This window comes from Zonotrichia albicollis, chromosome 3 (assembly GCF_047830755.1).
Source record: "Zonotrichia albicollis isolate bZonAlb1 chromosome 3, bZonAlb1.hap1, whole genome shotgun sequence".
NCBI classification, from domain to species: Eukaryota; Metazoa; Chordata; class Aves; order Passeriformes; family Passerellidae; genus Zonotrichia; species Zonotrichia albicollis.
In genome coordinates, this window is record NC_133821.1 from 1,534,633 (window position 1) to 1,556,367 (window position 21,735).

General features: G+C 57.1%; 1 protein-coding gene across 1 annotated transcript in view; it reads right to left on the reverse strand.

The window, feature by feature from the left end:
* Positions 1-14,220, reverse strand: part of SCARA5 (scavenger receptor class A member 5) — a 38,979-nt gene extending 24,759 nt beyond the window's left edge. Inside the window, exons 1-4 of the mRNA XM_074536356.1 lie at positions 14,080-14,220; positions 10,567-10,682; positions 6,270-6,398; positions 2,978-3,655 (exon numbers count right to left, since the gene is read on the reverse strand). Of these exons, the coding sequence (XP_074392457.1) occupies positions 2,978-3,655; positions 6,270-6,398; positions 10,567-10,678 (919 nt within the window). The 5' untranslated portion in view covers positions 10,679-10,682; positions 14,080-14,220. The remainder of the gene's footprint in view (positions 1-2,977; positions 3,656-6,269; positions 6,399-10,566; positions 10,683-14,079) is intronic.
* Between the last annotated feature and the right edge of the window lie 7,515 nt (positions 14,221-21,735).

Consider the following 21,735-nt stretch of genomic DNA (forward strand, 5'->3'; position numbering starts at 1 on the left):
CCTGGAATTCCAGCTGGAAGCACCAGGAATGAGCAACAGCCCGTGGGAACAGGTGGAATGCGGGGCAGGAGCTGCTCCCAACCCCCTGCTCCGCCCTGGAGCTCCCACTGGGATCTCCTGGGTTTCTCCATGGATTTCCTCCTCCCTGGCACAGCATTCCCAGAGCAGCTGTGGCTGCCCCTGGATCCCTGGAAGTGTCCAAGGCCAGGCTGGGAGCAACCTGGGACATCTCCGTGATCCAGGGTGAGTGGTGGGAATGTTCCGGAGCGTCTCTGTGATGCGGGGTGAGTGGTGGGAATGCTGTGGAACATCTCCCGCAGGTGGGAGGTGTTGGAGTTGGAACAGGATGGGATTTAAGGGCCCTTCCCACCCCAACAATTCCGGGATTTGGGAAGGGCTGAGGGTGGGAAATGAAAAGAAGATGGAATGGGGGAATGGGGGAGGTTGGTTTTTCCTGGCAGTTTTGAGGGAACCTTGGGAGTTTCCTTCCAAACCATGGATGGGGAATATTTGGAGGGTCCAAGGGCATGGAGACACCTGAGAGGGGATGGATCTGGAACCTTCCTGACCGGAGAGACCTGGAGGGGCTGGAGCGTGTCCAGGGAAGGGAACGGAGCTGGGAAGGGAATGGAGCCCCAGGAGAGGCTGAGGGAGCTGGGAAGGGGCTCAGCCTGGAGAAAAGGAGGCTCAGGGGGGACCTTTTCCCTCTCCATGTCTCCATGAGCAGTTGGAGCTGGTTGGGAGCTGGGATCTGCTCCCGAGAAACAAGAAATGGGATGAGGAAACGGCCCCAGGCTGCACCAGAGAAGGTTTAGTTGGACTTCGGGAACAATTCCTTCATGGAAAGGGCTGTGAAATGTTGGACAGGCCCAGGGCAGTTTGAAATCCCCATCCCTGGTGGGATTAAAATCCACGTGGATTTGGGGGGACGTGGATCAGTGGCGGCGACCAGATGGACTCCACGACCTTGGAGAGCCTTTCCAACCTCAACAACTCCACTGGAGTTCTTCTCCAACTACAGAATCCAGGGATTCTCCAATCCCTGAGCACCCACAGACACATCCCATGGGGACCATTCCCTATCCCACCACTCATCCTGGATCACAGAAATGTTCTGGAGGGTTCCTACCGCTCACCCCTCATCACGGAGATGTTCCACAGCGTTCCCACCACTCACCCCAGATCCGTTCCAGATCATTCCCACCACTCACCTCGGATCACAGAGGTGTTCCCCATCCCACCACTCACCCTGGATCACGGAGATGTTCCGGAGATGTTCCCACCACTCACCCCAGATTGCGGAGATGTTCTGGAGTGTTCTGGAGTGTTCCTACCACTCACCCCAAGATGTTCCAGAGCATTCTCACCACTCACCCCGCATCACAGAGATGTTCCACAGCGTTCCCACCACGCACTCACCGGGATCACGGAGATGTTCCCACCACTCACCCCGGATCACGGAGATGTTCTGGAATGTTCCCACCCCGGATCACGGAGATGTTCCAGATCATTCCCACCATGCACTCACCCAGATCACGGAGATGTTCTGGAATATTCCCACCCCAGATCACAGAGATGTTCCACAGCCTTCCCACCACTCACTCACCCTGGATCATGGAGATGTTCTGGAATGTTCTAACCCCGGATCACAGAGATGTTTCAGATCGTTCCCACCATGCACTCACCTCGGATCACAGAGATGTTCTGGAATGTTCCCACCCTTGATTATGGAGATGTTCTGGAATGTTCCCACCATGCACTCACCCAGATCACGGAGATGTTCTGGAATATTCCCACCCCGGATCACAGAGATGTTCCAGATCGTTCCCACCATGCACTCACCTCGGATCACAGAGATGTTCTGGAATGTTCCCACCCTTGATTATGGAGATGTTCTGGAATGTTCCCACCATGCACTCACCCAGATCACGGAGATGTTCTGGAATATTCCCACCCCGGATCACAGAGATGTTCCAGATCGTTCCCACCATGCACTCACCTCGGATCACAGAGATGTTCTGGAATGTTCCCACCCTTGATTATGGAGATGTTCTGGAATGTTCCCAGCATGCACTCACCCTGGATCACAGAGATGTTCCCACCACTCACTCACCCGGATCACAGAGATGTTCTGGAATGTTCCCACCCCGGATCACGGAGATGTTCTGGAATGTTCCCACCACTCACTCACCCCGGATCATGGAGATGTTCTGGAATGTTCCCACCCTGGATTACGAAGATGTTCTGGAATGTTCCCACCACGCACTCACCCCGGATCACAGAGATGTTCTGGAATGTTCCAACCCCGGATCACAGAGATGTTCCAGATTGTTCCCACCATGCACTCACCTCAGATCACAGAGATGTTCTGGAATGTTCCCACCCTGGATCACAGAGATGTTCTGGAATGTTCCCACCACTCACTCACCCAGATCACGGAGATGTTCTGGAATATTCCCACCCCGGATCACAGAGATGTTCCACAGCGTTCCCACCACTCACTCACCCCGGATCACAGAGATGTTCCAGATTGTTCCCACCATGCACTCACCTCGGATCACAGAGATGTTCTGGAATGTTTCCACCCTGGATTACGGAGATGTTCTGGAATGTTCCCACCATGCACTCACCTCGGATCACGGAGATGTTCCCACCACTCACCCCAGATCACGGAGACGTTCTGCAGCATTCCCACCACGCACTCACCCCGGATCACGGAGATGTTCTGGAATGTTCTAACCCCGGATCACAGAGATGTTCCAGATTGTTCCCACCATGCACTCACCTCGGATCACAAAGATGTTCTGGAATGTTCCCACCCTTGATTATGGAGATGTTCTGGAATGTTCCCACCACTCACTCACCCCAGATCACGGAGATGTTCCCACCACTCACTCACCCGGATCACGGAGATGTTCTGGAATGTTCCCACCCTGGATTACAGAGATGTTCTGCAGCATTCCCACCACGCACTCACCCCGGATCACGGAGATGTTCCTCAGCGCCACGGAGTGCTCCCAGTCCTTCATGCGCAGCTCCTCGGTGACGTTGTTGAGCAGGGCCAGCTCCAGCCTCAGCTGCCTCTCCATGGCCCCGTGCGCCGCCCTCATCCTGCGCCCGTCGGCGCTGGCGTTGCCCAGGAGCCCCTGCAGGTCCCGGAGCTGGGAGCGCTGCAGGCGCAGCTCGTAGGAGCAGCTGCGGTTCAGGGAGTCCAGCGCCGCGCCCAGCGCCGCCGCCTGCTCGCCCAGCGCCTCCAGCCGCCCGCCCAGGTGTCCCAGGAGGTGCTGCTGGTGCTCCAGGAGCAGCCGGCTGCCGTTGGCCTCCACCCAGAGCCGCGACAGCTCCAGCTGGGCCGCGTCGCTCTGCTGGCCCAGCGAGTCCCGCAGTTGCGACAGCGAGCTGTCCGTCTGTCCGGCCTGGCTCTGCAGCGCCCGCAGCAGCGCCTGCAGCCTCTGCAGCGAGCCCGAGAGCAGCAGCAGCGAGTCCGAGTGGTTCTGCAGGAGGTCCTGCAGCCTCCACACGTGCTCCAGGAGGTCGGCCTGGGGCGGGGGGCGCGGCAGCAGCTGCAGCTGAAGGTCCCGGAGGGTCTCGTTGAGGCGTTGGACGTTCCCCAGCAGCGCCTTCAGCTCCTCGGGGGACGCCTGGGGCCGGGACACTGCGGACGAGGAGGGTGAGGGGAGGTCAGGAGGAGCCCTGGGGTGACCCCACCAGGGACATTCCCGGTTCCTCGGTGCCTGCAGGGGAAGTTCCCAGCCCAGAAGGTTCCCCCATGCAAGGGATCCAAGGCTGGAGAAGGAGGGCGGTGCTGGAGAAGGGCTGGAGGGTCCTGGGATGGCTTGGGTGGGGAGGAACCATAAAGCTCATCCTGTTCCACCTGGAGAGGGACAATTCCCACCGTCCCAGGGTGATCCAAGCCCATCCAACCTTTCCTGGGACACTGCCAGGGATTCTCTGGGAATTCCAGCCCAGCCAGGAATCCCTTCCCAAGATCCCACCATCCCAAGCTCCCAAAATTCCCACTGGAAGCCATTCCCTGCCTCCTGCCCCTCCAGCCCTTGCCCAAATCCCAGCTCTCCTTTCCCTCTGGAAAAGGCTCCAAGGATTCCCTGGATCCTTCCCTGATCCAGCTGCACATTCCCAGCTCCCCAGCCTGCCATTGGATCCACCCCCATCCCGATTTCTCCTTGAGAAGGAATTTTGGGATCCAGGGATTCACTGGGAATTCAGGACTCCAGGAAGGGTCTCCCTTCCCTGAATTGCGTAAAAATCCCTCGGGATGGATCCTGAGTGTCCTTGATCCCGGAATGGTTTGGGATGGGATCCATGGACCTTCAATCCCAATTCCCACCATCCCAGGGTGCTCCAAACCCACCCTTGGCCACTGCCAGGGATTCTCTGGGAATTCCAGCCCAGCCAGGAATCCCTTCCCAAGATCCCACCATCCCAAGATCCCCTTTCCCACTGGAAGCCATTCCCTGCCTCCTGCCCCTCCATCCTTCACCCCCAAATCCCAGCTCTCCTGGAGCCCCTTTGGGATGGGAAAGCGGCTCCAAAGATTCCCTGGATCCTGTTTTTTGTCCCTCAGAGCCACATCCCATGGGATTTCTCTGCTGGGACACAATTCCAGCCTGGATCCATCCCAGCAGCTCCAGAAGATTCCAGGATGGTTTGGGTGGGAAGGAACCTTCAATCCCACCCCATTCCAGCCCTGACACCTCCCCCTGTCCCTGTCCAAGCTGGAATCAGGAATCTTCCCAATCCCCGTTCCCAAATCCCAGAGTTTGTCCCGGAATTCCAGCCGGGATTCTCCTCCTGGGACAGCGCAGGGTTCAGTTCCCTCTGCTCATCCCCGGAATTCCTGGGAGGGATCTGAGGGATTGGGGAGGCTCAGGTGGAACAGATCCCACGGGAAGGATGGAAAACTACAGGGAAAAACATTTCCCAGGGAAAAACTTCAGGATATTCGGGATTTTGTTGTGATTTACGAACCACCAGAGGGAACAGCCCTAAGGGGGAAAGTTGAGGTTGGAATTCAGAACAATTCCCTCAGGGAAACGGTTGTGCCGAGGGGCTGGCTGGGAATTCCAGGCATTCCCAAGGGGCTTTGCCATCCCCGCACTCAGCAAAATTTGGGAAAGGGGAGGCAGGAGCCCTGGAATGTGCCAGGATAATTCCCTGCCTGCATCCCATGGTCCTTATCCCAGGAAAACCCAGCTGGATGGGAGTGATGAGGTTTTTTGGGGTTTTTTATTGGGTTTTGGAGGGGATTTTTTGGGGATTTTTTTTCCAAATCCTTCGGCGTTTTAAATGAGTTCGTGGAGGTTTTTTGGAGGATTTTTTTGGATTTTTTAAAAATTTGTTGGGATTTTTTAAATGTTTTTTTTGGGGGGGGGGGTTTCAAATTCTTTAGGGGTTTTTAATGGTTTTTTTTGGTACTTTGGGGGGAACTTTTTTAGAGTTCTTTGGGTGTTTTTATGGGTTTTTGGTTTTTTTTTAGGGTTTTGGGGTTTGTTTTAGGTTTTTGGGGGTATTTTTTTAGAATCCTCTGGGATTTTTTATGGGGTTTTGGGGTTTTTGGGGAAGTTTTAGAGGAATTTTTTAGAATCCTTTTTATGGGTTTTGGGGATTTTTGGGAGGATTTTTTCCAAATTCTTTGGCATTTTTAATGGGTTTTTTGGGGATTTTGGGGGAACTTTTTAAGAATTCTTTGGGGGATTTTATGGGTTTTTGAGTTTTTAGTTTTTTTTTTTTATTTTGTTTTTGGGGGTATTTTTTTAGAATTCTTTGGGGGTTTTTTAATGGGTTTTTGTAGGATTTTTGGGGGGATATTTTTAATACTTTGGGGATTTTTATGGGGTTTTGGGATTTTTGTGAGGGTGGGATTTTTTTTGAGTTCTTTGGGGGTTTTTATGGGTTTTTGGAGTTTTGGGATTTTGGTGGTGGGGGGATTTTTTTTGAAGTTCTTTGGGGTTTTTATGGGTTTTTGGAGTTTTGGGATTTTGGTGGGGGGGATTTTTTTGGAGTTCTTTGGGGGTTTTTATGGGTTTTTGGAGTTTTGGGATTTTGGTGTGGGGGGGATTTTTTTTGGAGTTCTTTGGGGTTTTTTATAGATTTTTTATAGATTTTCGGTGGGATTTTTGTTCGGGTTCTTTTCCCTGCTGTATCCCGACCTTCCCTCCCCTGGATGACCCGGAAAACCCTCCGGGGCAGGAATTCCAAGGCCATGGAAGCTCCTGGAAGTCCCGGGAGCACGCCAGGCCCAGCCTCACCTGCCAGGATGAAGATTCCCACCAGGATGAGGAGCACCAGCAGGTAAAGTCCCACCACGGAATATTTCAGCGCCGCCACGGAGCCCACACGGCCCCGGCACCCCCAGGGCCTCATCCTGCGGCCGGGATCTGCGGGAGGGAGCGGGACACGGGGTCAGGGAGGCCTTGGAATGCCGTGGGAATGGTTGGGATCACCCCCGAGGCGCCACCCTTGGGATGGGTTTTTTTTATGGGATTTTTGGGGGTATTTTTTTGGAATTTTTCAGGGTTTTTTATGGGGTTTGGGTGGGATTGGAGCCACCTGGGATGGTGGGAGGTGTTGGGATGGGGTGGGATGGGATGGGAGGTCCATGGATCCCATCCCAAACCATGCCGGGATTCTGGGATCAAGGACACTCAGGATCCATCCCGAGGGATTTTTATGGAATTTGGGGATGGAAAAGGGAAGGGAGACCCTTCCTGGAGCCCCCAGTTCCCAATTAAGCTCCTGGATCCCAAAATTCCTTCTCAATGAAGAGTCGGGATGGGTTTGGATCCAATGGCAGGCTGGGAGAGCTGGGAATGTGCAGCTGGATCAGGGAAGGATCCAGGGAATCCTTGGAGCCGCTTCCCCATCCCAAAGGGGCTCCAGGAGAGCTGGGATTTGGGCAAGGGCTGGAGGGGCAGGAGGCAGGGAATGGCTTCCAGTGGGAAAGGGGAGCTTGGGATGGTGGGATCTTGGGAAGGGATTCCTGGCTGGGCTGGAATTCCCAGAGAATCCCTGGGAGCATCCCAGGAAAGACTGGATGGGACTTGGAGCACTCTGGGATCATGGGAATTGTCCCTGCCCATGGAATGGGATGAGTTTGAAGGTCTCTTCCCACCTAAAGCATTCCCTGTTGGATCCTGGCAAGGACACTGGATTTCTGGGAGCAGCTTTTCCCAGCATTTTCACTCCAGCTCCATTTGCCCTTTCCCAAATCTGAGTTTCTCCAAGGAGACACCAATGGAAGATGGAGGAAAAGCCCAGAATTCCCACCTGGAGCCTCCATCCTGGTGTTTTGTGCTCCTTGGAGCTCCGAGGCTCCAATCCAGATGCCCTCATCCCACAGGAGAGGAGAATCCCAAATCCAAACCTCCTGGATGGAGACAGCCCCGATCCACGGCCGGACTCAGCCTGGAGCAACCCTGCTGGGATTTGGACTCTCATTCCTGCTGGGATTTGGAATTCCATCCCATGGAAATTCCCATCTCCCGCTGGGAGATCCCATGCTGTGGTGATTCCCAGCTCCAGCCTGACCCATCCCTGCTGGGATTTGGGATCTCATCCCACTGGGATTTGGGATCCCATCCCACGGCCAGGAGCAATTCCCAGCTCCAGCCTGGCCCATTCCTGCTGGGATTTGGGATCTCATTCCACTGGGATTTGGGATCCCATCCCATGGCAATTCCCAGCTCCAGCCTGACCCATTCCCACTGGGATTTGGGATCCAATTTCCACTGGGATTTGGGATCCCATCCCATGGCAATTCCCAGCTCCAGCCTGACCCATTCCCACTGGGATTTGGGATCCCATCCCATGGCAATTCCCAGCTCCAGCCTGACCCATTCCCACTGGGATTTGGGATCCCATCCCATGGCAATTCCCAGCTCCAGCCTGACCCATTCCCACTGGGATTTGGGATCCCATCCCATGGCAATTCCCAGCTCCAGCCTGACCCATTCCCACTGGGATTTGGGATCCCATCCCATGGCAATTCCCAGCTCCAGCCTGGCCCACCCCTGCCAGGCAATGCCCAGGTGGGATCTCGCTGCTCCCTGGAATTCCGGCGATGGAACCCCTGGATGGGGGGATGCCAGAATTCCAGGGGCCCTCCCCCACGCCATCCCTGTCCTTGCCCATCCCGGGAAAACGGGGATGGCTGGAAAAGGCTCCAGCCGGGAAAGGGTTACGGCGGGCGGATCCCGGAACCCAGCCCGGCTTTGGGATTGATCTCCGGGATGGATCCCGCGGGAACGCGGCTCAGGTGGGATCCGGGATGCTCCAGCTGGATCTCACCCCCCGCTCCCCGCCCGCAATTCCCGGGATGGAGCCGCGGTTCGAGGAGGGCGCCGATGTTTTCCTGACATTTCGCACTCGCAGCGGCTCCCGGGACAGCCCGGGCGGAGCTGGCGGCGCGCCCCGATCCACCCACTCCCATTCCCGGCCCTTGGAAGCGTGCAAAGGGCCGGGATCCAAGGAAAAGCGAACATTTCCTGCCCCTGCCCAGGCTCCGGGGAGCGGGAGGAGGAAAACAAGCGGGATTCGGGGATTTGGGGTCCCCGAAACCCTGGAAAAGGTCCGGGAATGGCGTTCCTGGGCCAGCAGAAGGTTTGGATCGCGCTCCCGATGGATCCTCGACTCCCCGGTTGGAGTTTTCCATGAATTCCGGCGGGATCCGGGTGGTCCCAACCTCAGGGGTGACTTTATTCCAGTCCCTTCCCAGAAATTTCCTCTCCCTTGGGAATGGGATTCCCTGGAGGGTCAGCCTCGCCTTGGGATGAGCCCCGAGAATTCCAGGGAATCTGGAATTCCAGAATCCCATCAAATCCCCAAAGCCAGGGAGGCACCTCCAGCCTTTCCCAGGGCAAGGGATTTGCTGGGAATTCTGGGATCGGTCCCGGGGGGCTCCGGCTTTTCCAGCGGTTTCCCAGTGGGAAGGGATGGGAACAGCAGGATCGGGAAGCTGGGAAGAGGCAGGAGCAGGGATTTTGGGACTGGGATCAACACTCAGGGATCTACTGGGTGGGGAACTCTCCCTCCAGATTCAAAGATGTCCCCTTGGAGTCGCCTCCATGAGCCCCTTGCAGCATTCCCAGGAGGAATTTATCCGGAGCTGGATGTTCCCAGCGCAGCCAGCCCCTCCCCACCCTCCCAGCCAGGAATTCCTTCCCAAGATCCCACCATCCCAAGATCCCAAAATTCCCACTGGAAGCCATTCCCTGCCTCCTGCCCCTCCAGCCCTTGCCCAAATCCCAGCTCTCCTGGAGCCCCTTTGGGATCGGGAAGCGGCTCCAAGGATTCCCTGGATCCTTCCCTGATCCAGCTGCACATTCCCAGCTCTCACAGCCCCATCCCGACTCCTCCTTGAGAAGGAATTTCGGGATCCAGGGGTTTCACTGGGAATTCAGGACTCCAGGAAGGGTCTCCCTTCCCTTTTCCATCCCCAAATTCCATAAAAATCCCTCAGGATGGATCCTGAGTGTCCTTGATCCCAGAGTCCCGGGATGGTTTGGGATGGGATCCATGGACCTTCAATCCCATCCCAGAGACACTTCCCACCATCCCAGGGTGTCCCAACATTTCCTTGGACATTCCCAGGGATGGAGGAGCTGCAGAATCCCTGGACAACCTGGGCAAGGGCCAGGACAGCTCCCGGTGCTGCTCCAACCACGGAATCCACCATTCCCAGGGCCAGGAATTCCGGCTGGAACCCGGAGCTGAGCAGGGAGCTCATCCCTGCACCAGAGGAACCACATCTGGAGCTCCTTCCTGGGAGATCTGTGCGCTCCCACTCCCACCATGGATCCAGGGTGGATCCCAAGGTGGATCCAGAAATGGACCCCAAGGTAGATCCTGAGGTGAATCTAGGGGGGATCTGGAGGTGGATCCAAAGGTGGATCTTGAGGTGAATCCTGGGGTGGATCTGGGATGGATCTGGAGACAGATCCAGAGGTGGATCCCAGGGTGGATCCAGAGGTGGAACTGGAGGTGGATCCAGAGGTGGATCCTGGGGTGGATTCCAAAGCAGATCCACAGGTGGATCCAGAGGTGGAACTGGAGGTGGATCCCAATGCAGATCCACAGGTGGATCCCAATGTGAATCCAGGGGTGGATCTGGAGGTGGATCCAGAGGTGGATCCCAATGTGGATCCCCAGGTGGATCCAGAGGTGGATCTTCCATTGGATCCGAAGGTGGATGCAGGGGTGGATCCTGAGGTGACTCCCAGAGTGGATCTGGGGTGGATCTGGAGGCAGATTCAGAGGTGGATCCTGGAGTGGATCTGGGGGGGATCTGGAGGTGGATCCAGAGGCAGATCTGGAGGTGGATCCATGGGTGGATCCTGGAGTGGATCCCAAAGCAGATTGAGAGGTGGGCACAGGGGTGGAACCAGAGGTGGATCCCAAAGCCGATCCAGTGGTGGATCCCAAGAAGGATTCAGGGGTAGATCCCAAAGTGGATCCACTGCCCGGGTGAATCCCAAGGCAGATCTCCAGGTGGATCCTGTAGTGGATCCAGAGGTGGATTCGGAGGAGAATCCCGGGTGGGGTGCTCACCGTGCTCGCAGAGGTTCAGCTTGGAAAGGCTCCGTCCCTCGAAGGGCTCCTCCAGGACGGATCCGTTCTCCCGCTCGGAGAAGGTGTGGAGATCCACGGCCTTGTTCTCCATCCTGCTGCAGAAAAACGGGAATGTCCCACGGGGCTGGGCCTCGGCACATCCCAATCCCAATCCCAATCCCAATCCTGGCTCTGGCATGGGGATGGGGATGGGGCAGGTGAGAGCCCAGCTGGAATTGGGATCCCAAAATCAGCGGGACACGGAGCTGCTCCAGGGCTGGGAGAGCTGGGAATGTGCAGCTGGATCAGGGAAGGATCCAGGGAATCCTTGGAGCCGCTTCCCCATCCCAAAGGGGCTCCAGGAGAGCTGGAATTTGGGCAAGGGCTGGAGGGGCAGGAGGCAGGGAATGGCTTCCAGTGGGAAAGGGGAGCTTGGGATGGTGGGATCTTGGGAAGGAATTCCTGGCTGGGCTGGGATTCCCAGAGAATCCCTGGCAGTGTCCCAGGGTGGCTGGACGGGGTTCGGGGCAGGCACAGATCCATGGATTCTGTTTTCCCTGGGATTTGGTGCCGCTGGGGTTTTGTCACCCCCACCCCAGTTACACCAGCAGCACTCCCAGCTCCGGTCCCACTTCCAAGGGGGGAAATCCATCCGGGAATTCCAGAGGGGTCTCAAATTCCCCGCAGAAATGGGGATGGGGAATGGGGGCAGGAGTGTCCCGGGGGAAGCGGGATAGGGAGAAACTCCAGGTGGAGATTGACCCGGGACACCAGGACAGGGGGAACAAGGACAGGAACTGGGATAGGAACTGGAATAGCGGGAACCAGGATAGGAACCGGGACAGGAACTGGGATAGGGGATCTGGGACAGGAACCAGGAATTGGGATCAGAACTGGGATAGGAACCAGGATAGGAACCAGGACAGGAACTGGGATAGGAGATCTGGGACAAGAACCAGGATAGGAACTGGGATTGGGGGAACTGGGATAGGAACTGGGATCTGGGATAGGAAATTGGATAGGAACTGGGATAGGGTGAACCAGGACAAGAGCATCCCCTGGGAATGCCGGGGCAAAAATCACCCACAGGGATTTGAGGCAAGAACTTCCCCCAGGGAAACAGGGACAGGGAGAACCGGGATAAGAACCAGGATAGGAACCAAGATAAGACCCAGGACAGGGAGAACTGGGATAGGAACCGGGTAGGAACTGGAGCCACTGGGACAGCGGGATCCGGGACAGAGAAATTCGGGACTGGAGCACCCCCGGGAGAACCGGGACAGAGGAATTCGGGACTGGAGCATCCCGGGAGAACCGGGACAGGAATTCGGGACTGAAGCATCCCCCGAGAGAACCGGGACAGAGAAATTCCGGACTGGAGCAACCCCGGGAGAACCGGGACACAGGAATTCGGGACTGGAGCAACCCCGGGAGAACCGGGACAGAGGAATTCGGGACAGGAGTATCCCGGGAGAACCGGGACAGGAATTCGGGACTGGAGCATCCCCCGGGACAACCGGGACAGGAATTCGGGACTGAAGCATGCCCCGGGAGAACCGGGACAGAGAAATTCGGGACTGAAGCATCCCGGGAGAACCAGGACACAGGAATTCGGGACTGGAGCATCCCCCGGGAGAACCGGGACACAGGAATTCGGGACTGGAGCATCCCGGGAGAACCGGGAGACTGGAATTCGGGACTGGAGCATCCCCCGGGAGAACCGGGACAGGAATTCGGGACTGGAGCATCCCGGGAGAACCGGGACACAGGAATTCAGGACTGGAGCATCCCCCGGGACAACCGGGACAGAGAAATTCCGGACTGGAGCATCCCAGGAGAACCGGGACACAGGAATTCGGGACTGAAGCACCCCCGAGAGAACCGGGACAGAGAAATTCCGGACTGGAGCAACCCCGGGAGAACCGGGACAGGAATTCGGGACTGAAGCATCCCCCGGGACAACCGGGACAGAGAAATTCGGGACTGGAGCATCCCGGGAGAACCGGGACAGGAATTCAGACTGGAGCATCCCCCGGGAGAACCGGGACACAGGAATTCGGAACTGAAGCATCCCCCGGGACAACCGGGACACAGGAATTCGGGACAGGAGCAACCCCGGGAGAACCGGGACAGGAATTCAGACTGGAGCAACCCCGGGAGAACCGGGACAGAGAAATTCCGGACTGGAGCATCCCCCGGGAGAACCGGGACAGAGAAATTCCGGACTGGAGCAACCCCGGGAGAACCGGGACAGGAATTCGGGACTGGAGCAACCCCGGGAGAACCGGGACAGGAATTCAGACTGGAGCAACCCCGGGAGAACCGGGACACAGGAATTCGGGACTGGAGCAACCCCGGGAGAACCGGGACAGGAATTCGGGACTGGAGCAACCCCGGGAGAACCGGGACAGGAATTCGGGACTGGAGCATCCCCCGGGAGAACCGGGACAGGAATTCGGGACAGGAGCAACCCCGGGAGAACCGGGACAGGAATTCAGACTGGAGCAACCCCGGGAGAACCGGGACAGAGAAATTCCGGACTGGAGCATCCCCCGGGAGAACCGGGACAGAGAAATTCCGGACTGGAGCAACCCCGGGAGAACCGGGACAGGAATTCGGGACTGGAGCAACCCCGGGAGAACCGGGACAGGAATTCAGACTGGAGCAACCCCGGGAGAACCGGGACAGGAATTCGGGACTGGAGCAACCCCGGGAGAACCGGGACAGGAATTCGGGACTGGAGCATCCCCCGGGAGAACCGGGACAGGAATTCGGGACTGGAGCATCCCGGGAGAACCGGGACACAGGAATTCGGGACTGAAGCATACCCCGGGAGAACCGGGACAGAGAAATTCCGGACTGGAGCAACCCCGGGAGAACCGGGACACAGGAATTCGGGACTGGAGCATCCCGGGAGAACCGGGACAGGAATTCGGGACTGAAGCATCCCGGGAGAACCGGGACACAGGAATTCGGGACTGGAGCATCCCCCGGGACAACCGGGACACAGGAATTCGGGACTGGAGCATCCCGGGAGAACCGGGACAGGAATTCGGGACTGAAGCATCCCCCGGGACAACCGGGACACAGGAATTCGGGACTGGAGCATCCCGGGAGAACCGGGACAGGAATTCGGGACTGAAGCATCCCCCGGGACAACCGGGACAGAGAAATTCCGGACTGGAGCATCCCGGGAGAACCGGGACAGGAATTCGGGACTGAAGCATCCCCCGGGACAACCGGGACAGAGAAATTCCGGACTGGAGCAACCCCGGGAGAACCGGGACAGGAATTCAGACTGGAGCATCCCCCGGGAGAACCGGGACACAGGAATTCGGGACTGGAGCATCCCGGGAGAACCGGGACAGAGGGATTCGGGACAGGAGTATCCCGGGAGAACCGGGACAGAGGAATTCGGGACAGGAGCACCCCGGGAGAACCGGAGCATCTCCCTCTCCGCCCACCCCGCTCCCCTCCCGGCGCTCCGTGTCCCCCCGCCCCGTCCCCGCTCACCCTTCGGGATTTCCCGAGCTTCCCGCGGCCTCTTCCCGGGATTTCCCTCAGTCCCCGGGCTGTGTCCCGCCGGCGCTGGCCGGTACCGGGGGCCGAGCAGGGCGAGGAGCCGCCCCGGGCGGCGGCGGGGCCCGGCAGCCGCCCATGGGTGCGGGGTCCCGGCGCTGTGAGCGGGGCCCGCCCGGCCCGAGCCCTTTGTAGGCGGAACCGGAGCGGGGCCGGGCTCCCCGCGCCCCCGCCCGCCCACCGGGGCCGCCCCCGCCGCCCCGAGCCCGCCCCGGGCCGCGAGAGGGGCAGGGCAGGGAAGAGGAGGGGGGAACCGGGAACGGAGCGTCCTCCGGGAAAAACGGGGCTGGAAAACCCCTGGGGCAACCGGGACAGGGGGAACCGGGAGAGGAGAATCTCCCGGTGAGACCGGGACAGGGAGGACCGGGACAGGAGAATCTTCCGATGGAACCGGGGCAAGGGTGGAGGGAACCGGGAACGGAGCGTCCTCCGGGAAAAACGGGGCTGGAAAACTCCTGGGGCAATCGGGACAGGGGGAACCGGGACAGGAGAATCTCCCGGGAATACTCGAACGGGGGGAACCGGGACAGGGGGACCGGGACAGGGAGGACCGGGACAGGAGAATCTTCCGATGGAACCGGGGCAAGGGTGGAGGGAACCGGGAACGGAGCGTCCTCCGGGAAAAACGGGGCTGGAAAACCCCTGGGGCAACCGGGACAGGGGGAACCGGGACAGGAGAATCTCCCGGTGAGACCGGGACAGGGGGAACCGGGACAGGAGAAACTCCCAGTGGAACCGGGGCAGGGGAGAAGGGAACCGGGAACGGAGCGTCCTCCGGGAAAAGCGGGGCTGGAACGACTCCCGGTGGGACCGGGACCGGGGGAACCGAGACAGGAGAATCTTCCGATGGAACCGGGGCAAGAGAGGAGGGAACCGGGAACGGAGCGTCCTCCGGGAAAAACGGGGCTGGAAAACCCCTGGGGCAACCGGGACAGGAGGAACAGGGACAGGAGATTCTCCCGGGAATACTCGAACAGGGGGAACCGGGACAGGGGGACCGAGACAGGAAAATCTCCTGGGGACACCGGGACACGGGGCACCGGTGCAGGAGAAACTCCTGGTGGAACCGGGACAGGACGAACCGGGACAGGAGATTAGCCCGGTGGGAGCGAGACAGGAGAATCCCCCGAGGGTACCGGGACAGAGGGACCGTGACAGGAGAAACTCCAAGTGGGACCGGTACCGGGGGGACCAGGATAGGAGGAACCAGGACAGGAGAATTTCCCGGGACTACCGAGACAGGACGAACCGGGACAGGAGAATCTCCTGGGGACACTGGGACAGGGGAGGAGGGAACCGGGCGTGGAGCGTCCTCCGGGAAAAACGGGGCTGGAACGACTCCCGGTGGGACCGGGATAGGGGGAACCGGGACAGGAGAATCTCCTGGTGGGACCGGGATAGGGGGCACCGGGACAGGAGAATCTCCCGGGAATACTCGAACGGGGGGAACCGAGACAGGAGAGACCGGGACAGGAGAATCTCCGGTGGTACCAGGACAGGACGAACCGGGACAGGAGAATCTCCTGGGGACACTGGGACAGGGGAGGAGGGAACCGGGCGTGGAGCGTCCTCCGGGAAAAACGGGGCTGGAACGACTCCCGATGGTACCGGGACAGGAGAATCTCCTGGGGTAACCGGGACAGGAGAATCTCCGGTGGTACTGGGACATGGGGAACCGGGACAGGAGAATCTCCCGGTGGGACCGGGACAGGAGAATTCCCCGAGGGTACCGGGACAGGGGAGGAGGGAAGCAGGAGTGGAGCGTCCTCCGGGAAAAACGGGGCTGGAACGACTCTCGGTGGGACCGGGAGAGGGGGAACCAGGAGAGAGGGACCGGGACAGGAGAATCTCCTGGTGGGACCGGGATAGCGGGAACCGGGACAGGAGAATCTCCCGGGAATACCCGAACAGGGCGAACCGAGACAGGCGAACCGGGATACGAGAAACTCCCGGTGGGAGCGGGATAGGGGGACCGGGACTGGAGAAACTCCCGGGGAGACCGGTACCGGGGGGACCAGGATATGAGGAACCGGGACAGGAGAATCTCCCGGGAGTACCGGGATAGTAGGAACCGGGACTGGAGAATCTCCCGGGGAGACCGGTACCGGGGGGACCAGGATATGAGGAACCGGGACAGGAGAATCTCCCGGGAGTACCGGGATAGTAGGAACCGGGACAGGAGAATCTCCCAGTAGGACCGAGACAGGAGAGACCGGGACAGGAGAATCTCCTGGGGACACCGGGACAGGGGGAACCGGGACAGGAGAATCTCCGGGGGACACCGGGACAGGGGAGGAGGGAACCGGGCATGGAGCGTCCTCCGGGAAAAACGGGGCTGGAACGAGTCCCGGTGGGACCGGGATAGGGGGAACCGGGACAGGAGAATCTCCCGGGAATTCCCGCACAGGAGGGACCGGGACAAGCGAGTCTCCCGGTGGGACCGGGACAGGGGGCACCGGGACAAAAGCACTTCCCAGGGTTACCGGGATAGGGGAAACCGGTTTGGGAGCATCTCCCCGGAAAAACGGGGCGGGAACATCTCCCGGGGAAAACGGGATAAGGGAAACCGGGATGGGAGCATCTCCCGGGGGTACCGGGACACGCGGAAGCGGAGCTGGAGCGTCCCGCGGGAGGAACGGGACAGGAGCAACCCCCGGGAAAAACGGGACCGGGGGAACGAGGATAGGGGCATTTCCCGGGAAAACGGGACAGGGGGAACTGAGACAGGAGCATTTCCCGGGGAAATCCGGTCATGGACAGGCGGGATCGGGGCTGGAATATTCCCGGGAATGGAGAGAGAGGGAATCGGGGCTGGAATATTCCCGGGGGAATGGAAATAGGGAACCGGGGCTGGAATATTCCAGGGAATGGAGAGAGGGGTAGTGGGGGCTGGAATATTCCCGGGAAATGGAGAGAGGGAATCGGGGTTGGAATATTCCCGGGAAATGGAGAAAGGGGAAATCGGGGCTGGAATATTCCAGGGAAATGGAACCGGGCCTGGAGAAATCGGGGCTGGAACATTCCCGAGGGAAGCCGGGGCTGGAATATCCCCAGGAGCATCCCCCCAAGTTGCCTCCTTGGAAAAGGGCGGAGTTTTCCCTGGAATTCCCGGAGGGAAGGAGGCGGATCCGTGTCCCAGCTCCGGGGGATTTCCATCCTTCCCCTCCCAATTCCCGGCCAGCAGGAAATCCCGCTGCGCCCACAGGGAAACTGAGGCACGGAGCGCCAGAGGGAAATGTCTGGGATGATCCCAAGCCCTTCGGCCTTGGCTCTGCGGGAGCAGGGAATGACAGTTCGGGATGAAGGGAAGGGCCTGGATTTGTCTTTTCTCCAGGAAAAGCTGAATTTGGGAATATTTTCCTGGATTTCAGGAGATTCCAGCAGAATTTTGTTGCTTTTCCTCCTCTTCAGTTTCCATCCACGGATTTGTTCCATCCGTGGTGGCTTCAGGTTGGACCCAGCCTTGCTCCTCTGGGTTCTGCTGGAAAAGTGGGATGAGGGAGGAAAAAAGGGATTAAAAATAATGAATATGGAATAAAAACTGCTCCGGAGCCGGGAATGACTTTTGGTGTCATCACAGCTCAAATGATTCCATGGAATTCTGGAATTGCCGAGGTGGGAAAAGCCCTCGGAGATGAGGAACTCCAGGTGGGAGCAGTGGTGGATCCAAGCCCTTTATTTGGGAATGTGGGGCGGGAAAAGACACCCAGAGCCCCAAAGCTGATCCCAAACCTCCGGATCCCGGGTGGGAGAAGCCGGATCAGACCTGGGAAAAAAATCCCAAATCCTCGGGATCCCTGGGATGTGCCCTGGGCTGGATCACCCTGGGATCGGGGAAGGATCCCAGCCCTTGGAATGGGGTTGGGTTTCCTTCTTTCCACCCATGGAGACCATTCCAGGAGGAATTTCCAGGAGGAATTTCCAGGAGGAATTTCCCTTTCCAAGGTTTTCCCGGTGACGTTTTCCCTCAGGAATCTCTCTCTGAGTTCCCAGCTGGAATTTTTATGGAAAAACCTCCAGGGCAGGCGCTGCACGGGCATTCCCAGGAATTTCCAGGTGGAATTTCCAGGTGGAATTTCCAGGTGGAATTTCCAGGTGGAATTTCCAGGTGGAATTCGGACCCTGGCTGTTGCACCGAGGGATGTCTCGTCGGATTTTGGGATCAATTCCCACCTGGAAAGGTTTTCCAGCCCTTCCCCTGCTCGGGGCAGGGTGGAGTTCCCGTTCCTGGAGGGATTGGGATCCCTTGGATTTGGGGGAGCGGGGATCAGGGCTGGGAATGGTTGGATCCGAGGGCTCCAAGGGCTTTTCCAGGCTCCACAATTCCATGATTTTATGGACAATGGGATTCTCCCGGCTGGCGCTGCTTTCCCAGGAACGGGAGGATCCAGAGAACAGGAATGGGGGGGACATTCCTTGTAGGATGATCCCAAGGGAATCTTTGGATTCTGGGATGGTTTTTGTGGGAAGAGGATTCCGGGATCTTCCAGTTCCACCCCCATTCCATGGGCAAGGACACCTCCCACCATCCCAGGGTGCTCCCAGTTTTCCATGGACACCCCCAGGGATTCTCTGGGAATTCCAGCCCAGCCAGGAATTCCTTCCCAAAATCCCAAACTTTTCCGTTTAAAACCCTTCCTTTCCACGATTTCCCCCCCACAGTCCCCGCTCCATCCCGACATTCCAGCCTCGCCCTTTTCCCGGGATCTCCAATCCCACCCCAACAGGGAATCCTGGAATGCCGGGACACCTGGAATGTGGATCCTCGAGAGGACAATTCCATCCTGGAGGGCCAAAATCTGGGATTTTGGAATTTTGTGGACTTCTGGAATGGGATTGGGTGGGAAGGGACCTTCAATCCCATCCCATCCCATCCCATCCCATTCCAACCCAGACGCTTCCACAATCCCAGGGTGCTCCAAATTTTCCATGGATTCTTCTGAATTCCAGCCAGAGAATTCCATTCCTTCCATTCCTTGGGAAGGGAATGGAATCCTCTGGCTGGAATTCCCAGAGAAAATTCCATTCCTTCCCAAAATCCCAAACTTTTCCATTTAAAACCCTTCCTTTCCACGATTTCCCCCAAAATCCCCGCTCCATCCCGACATTCCAGCCTCGCCCTTTTCCCGGGATCTCCAATCCCACCCCAACAGGGAATCCTGGAATGCCGGGACACCGGGAATGTGGATCCTCAAGAGGACAATTCCATCCTGGAGGGCCAAAATCTGGGATTTGGGAATTTTGTGGAATTCTGGAATGGGATTGGGTGGGAAGGGACCTTCAATCCCATCCCATTCCATTCCAACCCCGACACTTCCAAAATCCCAGGGTGCTCCAAATTTTCCATGGATTCTTCTGAATTCCAGCCAGAGATTTCCATTCCTTCCTTTCCTTGGGATGGGAATGGAATTCCCTGGCTGGAATTCCCAGAGAAAATTCCATTCCTTCCCAAAATCCCAAATTTTCCATTTAAAACCCTTCCTTTCCATGATTTCCCCACAATCCCCGCTCCATCCCGACATTCCAGCCTCGCCCTTTTCCCGGGATCTCCAATCCCACCCCGACAGGGAATCCTGGAATGCCGGGACACCGGGAATGGAACCCCCCGTGCCAGCGGGCAGGGCTGGGTGGGATTTTGGGATTTTGGGCAGGAATTCCTCCCTCGGGAGCTCCCAGGGATGCAATTCCCGAGCTCTTGCTGCCCTCTAAAGGACTGGAGCGGGAGGAGCTGCGGAGCGATCGCGGGAATGGGAAAAATCCATGGAAAAAACCGGGAAATTCCTCCCTTGGAGTCTCGGGTTTGAGCTGGGAGCGGCTCCGGAGCCAAAGGAGGATTTGGGATCGCCCGATCCAGGTGGGAACATCCCTGAGGCCCAAAAGGAACTTCGGGATCAGATCCTGGTCCGGAGGAGCTCCGAAATTCCACCCATTCCATTAAAAATCCCAAAGAATTCCCAGATTCTGGATTTTCCTTCATTTTCCTCCCCTTCCCTGTTTTTTTTTTCCCAAGTTTTTCTTCTTATTTTTATTTTTTTGGGGTTTTTTTTTCCCCCCGATTTTGTTGCTTTCGTTTCCACGTTCCCATTTTTCCTCCTTTTCCTCCTTTTCTTTCCTTCCTCGGCTCCTCTGGGACATTCCTGGGATTTTTTAGGAACAGCAGGATCCCGTGGAGCTCTGCCTCAGTTTCCCCATTCCCAACTTTCTGTAGCTGGAAAGGGAAAAGGGGGAAAGGGGAAAAAAGGAAAGGGGGAAAAAAGGAAAGGGGGAAAAGGGGAAAAAGGAGGAAAAAGGAAAAGGAGAAAAAGGAGAAAAACAGAAAAGAGAAAAGGGGGAAAAGAAGAAAAAAACAGAAAAAGGGGGAAAGGGAAAAGGGATAAAGGGGGAAAGGGGGGAAATGGAAAAAGGGAAAGGGGAAAACAAGGGAAAGGGGAGAAAAGGGGAAAATAAGAAAAAGGGAAAAAGGGGAAAGGGGGAAAAGGAGGAAGAGTGGGGCAAAGGGGAAAAAAGGAAAAGGAGGAAAAAGGGGGGAAAGGAGGAAAATGGAGAAAAGAGGGGAAAAGGGGAAAAGGGATAAAGGGGGAAAAGGGAAAAGGAGAAAAGGAGAAAGGGCAAAAAGGATAAAAAAGGGAAAAGGGGAAATGGGGAAAGGGAGAAATTGGGAAAAAGGGGGAAATGGGGGAAAAGAGAAAAACGGAGGAAAAGGGGGGAAATGGAAAAGGGAAAAGGGGAAAAAGGGGGGAAAAGAGGAAAAACGGGGAAAAGAGGAAAAACGGGGAAGGGGGAAAGGGGGAAAACAGGGAAAAAAAGGAGAAAAGGAGAAAAAGAAAAAAGGGGGGAAAGGGGAAAAAGGGGGAAGGGAAAAAGGGGAAGGGGAAAAAGGGGGAAAAGAGGGAAAGGAGGGAAAAAGCAGAAAAGGGGGAAAATGGAAAAAGGGTGAGGAAAGGGGAAAAGAAGAAAAGGGTGAAAACAAGAAAGGGGAAAAAGGAGAAAAGGGAAAGGGAAAACTGAAGGAAAAGGGGAAAAAAGTGGAAAAGGGGGAACTGAGGGAAAAAGGAGAAAAAAGGGGAGAAATGGAAAAGAGAAAAGGGGGAAAGGAGGGAAAGGGGGAAAAGGGGGGAAACAGGAAAAATGGAAAAGGAGAAAAAGGGAAAAGGGAAAAGGGGAAAAAGGGGGAAAAGGGAAGGGAAGGGAAGGGAAGGGAAGGGAAGGGAAGGGAAGGGAAGGGAAGGGAAGGGAAGGGAAGGGAAGGGAAGGGAAGGGAAGGGAAGGGAAGGGAAGGGAAGGGAAGGGAAGGGAAGGGAAGGGAAGGGAAGGGAAGGGAAGGGAAGGGAAGGAAATTTCAAGGAAAGGAAAGGAAAGGAAAGGAAAGGAAAGGAAAGGAAAGGAAAGGAAATTTCAAGGAAAGGAAAGGAAATTTCAAGGAAAGGAAAGGAAAGGAAAGGAAAGGAAAGGAAAGGAAAGGAAAGGAAAGGAAAGGAAAGGAAATTTCAAGGAAAGGAAAGGAAATTTCAAGGAAAGGAAAGGAAAGGAAATTTCAAGGAAAGGAAAGGAAAGGAAAGGAAAGGAAAGGAAAGGAAAGGAAAGGAAAGG